Raw genomic sequence first — 12,122 nt, forward strand, 5'->3', positions numbered from 1 at the left:
ATGGTCTCCTCCGATCAGATTGTTGATCTTGATTTAATAAGCTTTCCTTCCAAACATGAAGAGGAAAGTCATTTTGAGAATAAGAAATAACTTGCTTGGTAAATACCACGAGGTAAGATACCCAGTGAACACTGAGCACTGAACAAAGGAACTGGGAGAAGGAAACAGACCACGAACAAGCTAAACAAATTAACCCAGGTGAAAGATTTATACGCTTAATTGCCACCGGATAAAAGGACAACACCTAGTGGGAATTAAGGAACACGAACTCTGACATGTACACGTACGCATGGTATCCTAGCAACTAATCCACCATACCAAAGCGCCAGAGCAGGCTTAAACCTTATAGATACTGGAGCGACCGACGTCCAAAGTATTGATCTGATGGACGTCAGGAGATGAAATGACCAAAGCCCCCGGTCAGTTGGAGAAACAACGTCTGCTCAGTGACACAGTGTGATGTGGTGTCATGAACACACACGCAACCACAAGACAAAAGATGAAACACAAACGACCATTTCCTACAATTTGTGTTCTATTTGGGTTTTGTTGCCGGGGATAGAAAAGGCTTTTATAGAAAATATAAAAATGAGAAAACTGGCTAGATGGGTGACCACGGTAATGTTTTTCCCATCATGCCTTGCAGCTAGATCTAAAACAGATCCCTAAGGAGAATACTGATTGGTATGCAGTGCACTCTCTCTCTCCCTCTCTCCCTCTCTCTCTCTCTCTTCCTCCTTCTATCTCCCTCTCCCTCTCCCTCCCTCGCTGTCCCTCCCTCCCTATCTGGTCGTAATGTAGTGGGCAGCCACTGAAATAGGTGTGTTTATGAACAGTATATATAACCGATACGCTGGGCCTTTCCGGGGAAACACTGGGGGTCACATGAGCTGTGACTCTGGCTACTCACAAATGGTTCTGCAGTCGGCCCTTAAACGTGACCCTGGAGGCGAAAGACTGTTTGCGTTAATGTGGCTGCCGCTACGCCCAACAGCACCGTCAACACCACCACCTCCACCGCTGCTGCATTCTAATCTCCAGCGCAACATTGTTTTCTCCGATAAACAGCAGCTGACTTCGGCAGCGACTTCAAACACAGGGAGGGACAAAGTAAACAGGCGGCCATTAATTTTGTGTAACCGCCGCAAGGTGCGGTCGTAGTTCCCCACGCGCTCATCAAAAACGCTCATCATCATCGCACGCTGCTATCAATCGTCTGACTAAGCCAATTATAGGACAAAAAAAAAGAAAAAAAAGAAAAAAAAAATCGATAATGAGTATTAATTCATATTATCCGATTGTTGGGACCCCGGAGCTTTGGGGCCGGTCCCCTGCTCGACGGGCTTCATTAAGGAGGCTGGATCCAGCCGTACGGAGCCCAGGAGAGGAGGAGGGGGGGTCCACGATGCGGCTCCCTTTACTGCCTCTGGCTGCTCCCTGCTGCCCCGGGGGGGGGCTCCAGATTGCTACAAGCGTGTGGTAATTCACATCGGATGGCTCGTCTCTCGTATTCCCCAAACGGTATGCCTAAACCATCCTGGGTGTGTGTGTGTGTGTGTGTGTGTATGTTTGTATGTGTGTGTGTTAATGTGTGTTAGTGTGTGTGTGTGAGTGTGTGTGCGAATGTGTGTGTGTATGTATATGTGAGTGTGTGTGTGTATGTATCTGTGCATTTGTGTGTACGTGTATGTGTGTGTGTGTGTGTGTGTGTGTGTGTTTGTGCGTGTGTGAGTGTATGTGTTTGTTTGTCTGTGTGTGCGGACATGTTTGTGTTTGTGTGCGGGCCTGTTTGTGCGCGCGCGCGTGTGTGTGTGTGTGTGTGTGTGTGTGTGTGTGTGTGTGTGTGTGTGTGTGTGTGTGTGTGTGTGTGTGTGTGTGTGTGTGTGTGTGTGTGTGTGTGTGTGTGTGCGTGCGTGCGTGCGTGCCTGCGTGCCTGCCTGCCTGCCTGCGTGCGTGCGTGCGTGCGTGCGTGCGTGTGAATGCTTTCTGTTCCTATGCTGCATAGCATGTTCAAGCTACAGGGAGATGCACATAATGATTGGGATTCCTACTTGGCATCACTCCCACTGTCCTGAACCTACAGATTAAATGAACGGTATTAATATACTGGAGGCGAAAGGCTGGTCTCTGGGCGACGCTAGTGTGGGAAGTCAACGATGTTATTTCCACAGCACACAACACTTAAACCCTGCAAAGGTTCATATACATTGCTGCATACATATATTTATAAGCTTCTTCTTCCATAAGCTACAGCAGTCTCCTCATTCATTAAGAGACCCATGTGAGAAAGAGGATAACACTCATTGTCAATAACCTCGTCAACCTTCCTTTAATGCCCGGAATATAAAGTCTGCCGCCGTCTGTTCGAGGTCTGATCACAACGAGAGCAGCCGTGTCTTGACGACGTGTCACCCCCCGGCGTTGGTTAAACACACGCCTCGGCCAGAGGGTGTCCAACGGGGTGATGGGCCTGAGACCGGGGGGGTGGGCCTCAGAGCGCCGGCGGTGAAGCCAATTATACCAAAGGTAATGCCCCGTCTCATCACCCGGCGACAGTAAACACAGAATAAAGCCTGTGTGTGTGTGATTAAAGAGCCTAGACCTTATAATTGGTTTCCTCTCATTAAAAGATAAATACATTATTCGCCGCTCCTAGATGATCGAACGGCGCTCTGTCGTGCCTTGTCTAAGGTACTCCGTTGGAGACAAACCGGCAAAAACCGACAACTCCTTAGTAATTATCGGGTTCGGGTTAGGGGAGGGGAAAGCATTTGATATAATTCATAATGACGAAAGGATTAAACGTTCTGCCTCCCAGAAGATACAGTCGAGAGAAAGAAAGCCAGAGTTGAAGCGCTTCATAAATATATTAGTCTGATTCAACCGGCTGAAATGCTTCTTTATGTCAGGATTTCATAGTTTGTTTGTATTCATAATTGCCGCTGTAAGGGCAAATCAATTAACGGTGCAGTTAAATACCAAAAACTGCACGTAGAGGAAAGCTCTAAACAGGGGGGGGGGAAGGAAAACTATGGAAGAGCGAGCAAAGAATCCTGGGTTAGCCGACAAAAAGGAACAACGAGCTGAGAGTGAGACAGTCGAACGAGTCAAGAACAGAACCCACGGAGAACACTCACGGTCGAGAGCAGAACACGGAACAGTACAGAACAGAACTGAACACAGGGAGAACACTCACGATCGAGAACAGAACACGGATCAGTACAGTACAGAACAGAACAGAACAGAACACAGGGAGAACACTCACGATCGAGAACAGAACACAAGGACCTCGACTCACGGTCGAGAACAGAACACGGATCAGTACAGTACAGAACAGAACCCAAGGAGGACACTCACGGTGCCGACTTTCTCGAAGTAGCCGCCGTGGGTCCCGAAGTGGATGAGCTGCTCGTTGAAGAACCAGGTGAACTTGAGCTCCAGAGAGTCGTCGTGGGACACGTGGCAGGGCAGGATGATGCTCTCCCCCACTGTCACGTCCAGGTGGCCGGCCGGGCTGGTGATGGCTGTGGACTCTGGAGACACAAACGCACACCTTATATCAGGGTGTTTAGCAGACGCCTTATCCAGCGGCTCTTACGATAAGTACGTGTGTCAGAAGAAAGAGAAACAACTGTATTATCCCGCCGTCGGTATAGTAAGGAGGTCCATATAACAAAAGGCCAAGCACAAGCAATCGCCAGGTTAAACCGTTCCCAGTATAGAACAAAGATAGCTAGAATAATAATAATAAACTTTAATACAGGTTCGAGGCCAACAAGGCAAATATTACATTACAGACAACGATACATTACAAAGATATAAAAATGAAACAAAATAGGCTCAAATAGGCCCTCATGCCAGTGTTCCCAGATCTTAGAAGTGTACTTGACAGAGCTACGGCCTGGATCTGACATCAGAAAGATTGTCTCAATTGTGGAGCGGTCATGCTCATAAACCTAAACGTAAGGTTCATCGAAATAAAATGGTGAGTGCCAGTTTACAGAAAGCTCAGTGGCCCTAATACTCCTTGGTTTTTTCCGGAGAATCCTAAGACAGTCATTGTCAGACGCTACGGGATGCTAAGTACTATTTTTAAGTGCAAGGACGTACAACATACAACAAGGGTGATATTAAATGCCAGGAAGTCCAATATACAATTAGTGCGTAAAATAAGTCCCATTTCTAATTCCCACATCCGTTATAAAATAAATGGGTACATTAAGTGCAACATACATAAGTGCGTAAGAGGGGGGTGGGGGGGTGGGGGGGGGGGGGGGGGGGGGGTTGGGGGCTATTCAGAGTCCAGGTCAGCTCCAGGTGAATAAATCGTTCTGCGTTTTATGGAATAGATTTCCCCAGTTTCTTTTGCTCTTTAATATTATTCTTTTTACACACGTTTACAGAAACAGTTTGTCCAAGAAAAAACAACAACCTTGTTTTGCCGAGTTGATCCAATTTAAAAATCAATCCGAGATCCCTGGATGCAATGCTCCTAGCTTTACGACCAGAAGATGGAGATGAGAGAGAGAGAAAAAGCTCTCTCTCTCTCTCTCTCTCTCTCTCTCTCTCTCTCTCTCTCTCTCTCTCTCTCTCTCTCTCTCTCTCTCTCTCTCTCTCTCTCTCTCTCTCTCTCTCTCTCTCTCTGGTCAGTGGGTAGTCTGTAATTTGGCTCTGTTTGCTCTTTGGATGGCTGCAGAAAAATAATAAAACCTCTTCCCATTTCCCACCCAGCGGGTCAGGCATCAGCATAATCTTCCCCTTCTGTGGGGGGGGGGGGGGGGGGGGGGGGGTGCGACGGAGAGCTGACAGGAGACCCCCATCCCCAGCCCACTGGAAACGCCATTACAGTGTGAGGATGGCTTGGGTGAGGGTGAGGGTGAGGGCTTGGGTGAGGGTGGGGGTGAGGGCGAGGGTGAGGGTGAGGGTGAGGGTGAGGGTGAGGGTGGCGGTCTGATGGACCAGGTGAGTCGATGCGGCGTGCGGGCCCCTCTATGACCCCAGGGCCCCCCAGGAGCGGCTTCTGACCGCGGCCGCTAATCCAGGGAACAGCATGGTGACGGTTTGGCAGCACATCACAAGAAGGGCCGACGGGAAACCTTGGGTCTCCTGTGCCCAGACCGGCCCCCTCCTACCAGGCCCCCCTCTCCCCCCAACAGACCCCCTTCCCTAGGACGGATCTGAAGTTGGCAGCCATGTTTCTCGACATCTGATTCACAGCGAAGCCAAGGAGCTGGTTTGGATGGCGGGGGAGATATTCAAACAGTAAACAGGAGTTACCTCCACTGGGTTAGGCGCCAGCGCGGGGCTCTGGGAGACGATGGGCCAATCTGGGCTGAGTTGTTTTATTAAAATGCTGTGCTCGATTTATCTCACAGAATTACACACGTCACACTCACAACCTCAAACACATCCACACACACATACACATTCACACACATACACACACACACACACACACACACACACACAACCTCAAACACACACACACACACACACACACGCACACACACACACAAACACGCACACACAGACACACAGACGTCAGAGGTGCTTGAAGCGAGCGGGCCGTTGTTCTGAAGAACGCGGAGGGCTGTCAGGGGGACACTCTGACGGGGGTTGGTGTGCGGTGTGTGGAGGAGAGAGGGGGGGGGGGGGGGTGCGTGAAGGCCGAATGTCACGAAGAGAGCCCCGGCTGAAAACACACACATACGGTATGCATGGAGGTGTCAAAGGGACAAGCAGGAGGCTTCAGATATAATGAAAAAGCAATCGTGGGCAGCCATACAAGCGGCTCTGCAATTCAAAGGGGACGTGGAGGAGAAGCCACCCTGAGGTATGCTAATAGGGCGCATCTCTCGACGCCGCTCTTTAGAATCCACCGGAGGAAACGCGAGGATGCAACGGGGCACGTGCTTAGAATGGATCCGAATGTTGAACAAACCCGCCCAGGCTGTTATCCACCGTACAGGGAGGGTGAATTAAACAGGGGGGTGTAGGATGCGAGGGGATTTAATGTCCCGCTTTCTGTAACCACAGCCAATCAAAATCAAGCACACCTTTATCTCTCTGCCGGGTGGATTCTGCACAGAAGGGCGAATAGAGAGAGCGAGAGGTACACAGACGTCGAGGATCGAAGCTGGAGATGACAATCAGCCCAAACTTTGAAAAAACGATCTAACGTCAGCTGTTTGAACGAAGGTGTGAAGGTGTAGCATATAGTGTGTGTGTGTGTGTGTGTGTGTGTGTGTGTGTGTGTGTGTGTTGTGGGGGGATCACGACCGCGACACCTTGCCTTGAGTCCTACAAATCAGACTTCAGATAATCAGGCTCTTAGATTCATATCTAGAGTCTGACAGCAGAGTCAAACCCCGCTAAACAGGGCATTTCACTTCATTTCGCTTCACATTTATTCCGAACTAATCCTGTGTCCGGAGGCGGGACTCTGGTAGTGTGTACTTGGCAAACACAAACCCAGCCAGCGATATTCAACGAAGAAAAACACAGGGCACTGGAGGAATACACTCAGTAAAATCCCCTTCCGACCGCTTCCTCCACACACGCGCTGTGACTTTCCGTCGCTAGAACATCTCCGTAACGAAACAGGAAACCAGGTGTAACTCCGCCCACATGGAGCGTCTGGTTTCCGGCCCAGGCTCGGTCCCTCCTCCCCCCCGGATGATGTCCTGCGGTAACGCGGTAGGACGGGCGGGTCCCAGGCCACGTACCTTTAACCAACAGGTTGCCGTCGCTGCTCGCCACTCCGAACTGGTTCCGGGCGGCGCACGTGTAGAGGCCCGCGTCGCCCTTGGTGACGTTGGAGATCCGGAGGCTCCCGTTGTCCAACACCGAGATCCTGGAGAGCGGAGAACACACAAACAGGGGAGATGTGTTCACCGACCGCCCCTTAGTGTAATTGGGTATGCATGCATGGCCGCCCCTGGAGGGGGGGGGGGGGGGGGGAGAGGAGGCCGGGGGGAGGGGAGGAGGTCTGTGTGTACCAGCCAGACAACGTCATGCATTAAACATCGAGAGAGAGTGAGTTGGTGTTATTGTCTGTGTGGAGTCCATAAAGTCAGTGTTTGCTGAGGGAGAATGAAGAGCTATATGGGAGCAGCATCACTTTAATACCCTCCCGAGGAGGCAGGAGATCCAGGAGAATGATGTATATGTAAGACGATTGGATGTCTTGTGTGATTGAGCCGGTACTGTTGTTCATCAGGCTGTTTGTGTTCCCCGGTCGTACCTGCGCCTAATGACTCCCTGGCTTCAACACGCATCGGACACGTCTGATCGATTGAGGACGGGCTGAAACTAATAGCTTTAATGCTAGGGTGGTTTAGTCATTTGTTTTAGAAGCCCCTTTTTTGTCATGTTTGTTGAAATTCTCATTACATCCCAATGGCATCATTTAATCAAATGTTCGGACAAAAAATAGAAGAGAATCTGGTATCTGTGGACGTCGCCGGCTATGTAATAAGCTGGTCCAATCGTTTCATTTGGCCTGATCGCAATGATTGGAGAGCCGACCTGTCTGTCAACCTATCTGCCCGAATACGCCCACACTCTGCCGTGACACTCATGAACGTGAACGGAGTCTTCCCCAAGGCTAGGCCGAGCGGTCGCTAAAGCTAGCGAGCTAGTCGAGTCTGTTGGGGGAGTGGCTTCTGAGAGGACGTTTGAAGGGAGATATGGGAGCTTTTCAGTTGGACCAACAAGCTACCTCTGATAGCCTAGCTCACCAGCCAAAGCACTGTATAACTAAAGTAACACGATGATCCAGAATATTAAGCGATAACGACTTTAACCTATCCACAACTGAAAACCTCTGCCATCTATAATGACCTATAAAATCTAAAACAGTTCAAAATAAACATCATCATCATCATCATAATTATTCCTATTACGGTATTATTATTATACAAAATACATAAACAGTATATGGTCCTAGCAGTAAGGTCCTTCGCTGAATTCTAAAAGATATACATTGAAAACCCAACTAGCCGATGTCTCCGTGAGCCTCTTTGTGAGGCTGGCTCTCGTGGCTCCGGTCTCGCTGCCTCTGTTGTCTACAGGCGGGGGCGCTGCCTGCTGACAGGCCGTCCTACTGTGTAGTTGGCTTCCTCTGTTCAAAGTCACATTGAGAACCACAAGTCTTTCCAAGGGGGGGTTGGGGTAGGGGAGGGGGGGGAGGGGGGGGGCTGTCAACACGTCCACCTTTTTATGACATTGTCTTACATTATTAAAACCCTGCACACACCCCGGGGCCAGGTCTTTCATTACAGGCGTTTGAAGGAACGTAATAAATATAAGCATCCACATCGGGATTATTCTCATTATTATTCGTGAGTTCATAAAATGTATTTTCCGTGATTAATTCATGCGATGTTAATAAAAAGTGCCACGTCGTGTACAAGGGCAGAGCTCTGAGGGATCCGCCGACGTTGACGTTGTATGCCGTTTGTAAAGAGAGTCTTGGCAGTGCGATAACCACGACTGTGATGGTTGGAGGAGTGGATCTACTTGAGGCATGTTTGTCATTCTAGCGCCGTGTTCTGAAAGGGGTCGAGCCACAGAAACACTTAAGAGAAAAAAATTCTGTTCGGTTTTTTCGCTCAACATGACATTTGGGTCATTTCAAAGAGTTGACAAGGACACGACTAATAGAGGTGCAAAACATCAAATTAATCCGTGTTGAATGGGCTCTTTCTGTGACTGTCTTCTTTCAGAGCGCCTTCGTTAACCTGGGAGCAGGAGGTCGCAGAGTTTTTCATGAAAAGAACAAAACGATTTCAACAAAATAAAAAATTCTGGTTATGTATTTTCTTTGCGCAGAAATAAGAATTATGAAAATACATGGAGATATATGGAGAGAGAGAGAGAGAGAGAGAGAGAGAGAGAGAGAGAGAGAACTGGTAACAGTGCATGCCATTACTACACTGCATGAAGTGTATCTGAAAATTGTGTGTGTGTGTGTGTGTTTATGAAAGAAAATTCTGTATTCCAACAAACAAATGTTTCCATATAATCGTCCTCTTGTCTTGTGCAGTTTTTTGCTAATACTAATTGCGAACAACTACTAATATTTGTAACATCACGATTTATAATAAATAGATAAACACAACATTTTGAGGAACATATTTACATTTTTTAATGACCAAGACTTGTTCTTTGAATGCAGCTTAGGTTCCAGAGTACATAAAATACATACAAATAGAGCTTATTTCTCTATGTATGTTAATGCAATGCAATTTATTTAATCAGGAAATCATTTGATGTCGTTATAAACGGCTAAATGTGCTCGTCTGACCCGGCGCCAACGTTTGAGTCAGATAAAATCCGATATCTCTGCCGCTGGATGGATGAACGCCTTTTTGTCCTCATCCTATAGCTTCCCGTTTCTCTCCTCTCCTTTGATCGAGGAGATTAGCCGTAATAGTCGGGCTTACAGAAGGAAGCCTTGAAGAGCATCTGTAACAAAACATTTGCATTATCCCGCTCGCTCAACACTCCCAGGTTCCTGGGTGGCTAGAGACCAGGAGAACTGCACTGAGTGGGAGTACGACAAAAACAGCCCTGACAACGCTAATACACAACGACATAATTACAGTTTACTTCTTTTAATTTAGTTTGAACCGGCGGCTTTCTTTAAAGACTGGCTGCTGAACGTCAGCCGTTGCTGATTCGCGTGTCAATTATTGTCGTTCGCGAATATAGATTTATCTATTTACTATGTAGTCATTTAGCCCGATGCACACGGTTAATCAGCGCAGAGCGCGCTCGTCTAAGCAGAGGGATATGTAAACCTGATGAAATTATTTGATACTCCTTATCCACGGTCTTCTTCTTCAGAGGACCCCACGAGCGGAGCGCCTTAAATTAATTAGCTGGCCGAAAAAAAGAGCGGAGAAATAGATAACGACGGGGAAGGGAAAAGTGTCTATCCTGGCAAATCCCTTCTTTAAGCTCCCCTCTAATCATCTCTGCTGCTCAGGAGTCGCGCGGACGAGTCGATGTTAACCTGCCTTTAGAGTCCGACCCGCCTCCGTTTCATCCCCGTCCCCAGGGGGGGCCCACAGGCCGGGGGCACGGCTGCCGACGATGACCCCGCCGTAAGCCTCACAAGTCGGGGGGAATTAAAATACATTAGCCGGGTTTCAACCGGCCCTCCTCCCCTCCGACGCCGCCCGGCCCCCCCTCCCTCCCCTTCGCCCACCCCTCCTGGGAAATGCAATTCCGCTAGACGAGCAGAAAGGTTTTTATCTTCGGCGAGGGCCGAAGGGGAGCGTTGTGGATATTCCGTTTCCTACGAAGGCGTTTAGGAGACGCCTTTAGGTTCTCGCCATCTTGCTCACGGATACTTACAAGTAAGGCGGTTGGCACAGGGGTTTCGAACCGAGAACCTCACGATCCGACACGTCACAGTGACGGACATCTACACAAATACGATTGTCTTATTTGTTTGGCACGTTGGTGCACGGCGTTGATGCCATGATTCCGGTGTTGTTCCGTGATGCGTACCCCTGACACAGTGTCCCCTCGCTTCCGAACGGTGACCGAGGATGCCTGAGTAATAGTCTACGTGGTACATCATAACATCGTCCAATCATAGAAGGAAAAAAAATAGAATCGCCTCGGTCAGACGTTCTCCCATTCAGTGCAATGATTAGTACGAACTTTGACCCCACGTAGAGTGGAATAAAACACGACTAAAACAAAGGATCAAACAATCCACATGTGTCTCGGGGACATCGAGGCGTGCTTATGCATCTCCACCTCGGCTAAACGCGTGCTCACAAAGGTTTGGAAGCTAGAGGACACACGTCCCATCAGGGGAGAGGACCGTGGCGAGAGGCCAGGCCATCTCCAGGTGCTCAGCGGGCTGCAGAGCATATGAAGGGGGCAGGAGGGATGTGCGTGTCCCGTCTGGAGCCAGGGTATAGCGGAGACGCAACTCTGCAGGAGGAGGAGTTCACCAGTAATCCCACACCCAGCACTGGCTCTTCCTGGTAGAAGCCCCCTCATCTAATTAGCCCTAAATGAATGTAATGAAATGAAAGAAAATCTTCATAGCGATGAAGGCAGCCAACGATACAACTCCCACCGGCTGAGATCCCGACGTATTGTAAAACGGATACAGAATGAATAACGCAAAGACGGGACGTGTTCTCGTCAGGCCCCTTACGAAAGTGTTTAACGTGCATTCGTAGATTCAACATCCAGGAGAATTCAAAGCTAAGCGTCACCACGGTTCAACGCGGGGCTTCAGTCCCGCTGCCAATACTGTGAGAGCTGTTCCCCCCCCCCCCCCCCCATCGCTGGCAGCGGTCAGCGCTCGAAATTAAATTATGGTAAGCGCATTACAGCTAACCTTACAGCATCTCTTACTGCGCTGCCTCCGCATCAATCCTGTTCCGGCCGGCCCGTCTATACCGGAGCCCGGGATATGAACTGCTGCTGTCATAGCCCGGCCTGCCGCCGCCGCCGCCGCCGCCGCCGCCACGCGATTCGATTAGCTAATCAGATTCCCGTTCTTCCTCCTCGATGACTCGTTCTCCTCCTCTCCCTCCTCTTCCCGATCCTTGATGGCGTGACGCCGGGAAGATTAGAGGGAATTATGGGTATTTGGTGCGGGCGTCTGGATTAGAGCGGGGCCACCCCGGTTGCTCAGCGCGGCGAACGCGTGCCGGGAAAGAAAAGGAATACTGAAGGAGAGGAATACTGAAGGAGAGGAATACTGAAGGAGAGGAATACTGAAGGAGAGGAATACTGAAGGAGAGGAATACTGAAGGACAGGAATACTGAAGGAGAGGAATACTAAAGGAGAGGAATACTGAAGGAGAGGAATACTGAAGGAGAGGAATACTGAAGGAGAGGAATACTAAAGGAGAGGAATACTGAAGGAGAGGAATACTGAAGGAGAGGAATACTGAAGGAGAGGAATACTGAAGGACAGGAATACTGAAGGAGAGGAAGACTGAAGGAGAGGAATACTGAAGGAGAGGAATACTGAAGGAGAGGAATACTGAAGGAGAGGAATACTGAAGGAGAGGAATACTGAAGGAGAGGAATACTGAAGGAGAGGAATACTGAAGGAGCGACGGTGAGGAGGAGAGGTCTAATGT

At 49.2% G+C, this 12,122-nt stretch overlaps 1 protein-coding gene across 1 annotated transcript in view; it reads right to left on the bottom strand.

Moving 5' to 3' along the window:
* Positions 1 to 12,122, bottom strand: part of cntn3a.1 (contactin 3a, tandem duplicate 1) — a 70,259-nt gene that overhangs the window by 14,695 nt on the left and 43,442 nt on the right. The window contains exons 17-18 of the mRNA XM_056598442.1: positions 6,726 to 6,853; positions 3,358 to 3,533 (exon numbers count right to left, since the gene is read on the bottom strand). Of these exons, the coding sequence (XP_056454417.1) occupies positions 3,358 to 3,533; positions 6,726 to 6,853 (304 nt within the window). The remainder of the gene's footprint in view (positions 1 to 3,357; positions 3,534 to 6,725; positions 6,854 to 12,122) is intronic.

Source organism: Gadus chalcogrammus, chromosome 1, assembly GCF_026213295.1.
Source record: "Gadus chalcogrammus isolate NIFS_2021 chromosome 1, NIFS_Gcha_1.0, whole genome shotgun sequence".
Classification (NCBI taxonomy): domain Eukaryota; kingdom Metazoa; phylum Chordata; class Actinopteri; order Gadiformes; family Gadidae; genus Gadus; species Gadus chalcogrammus.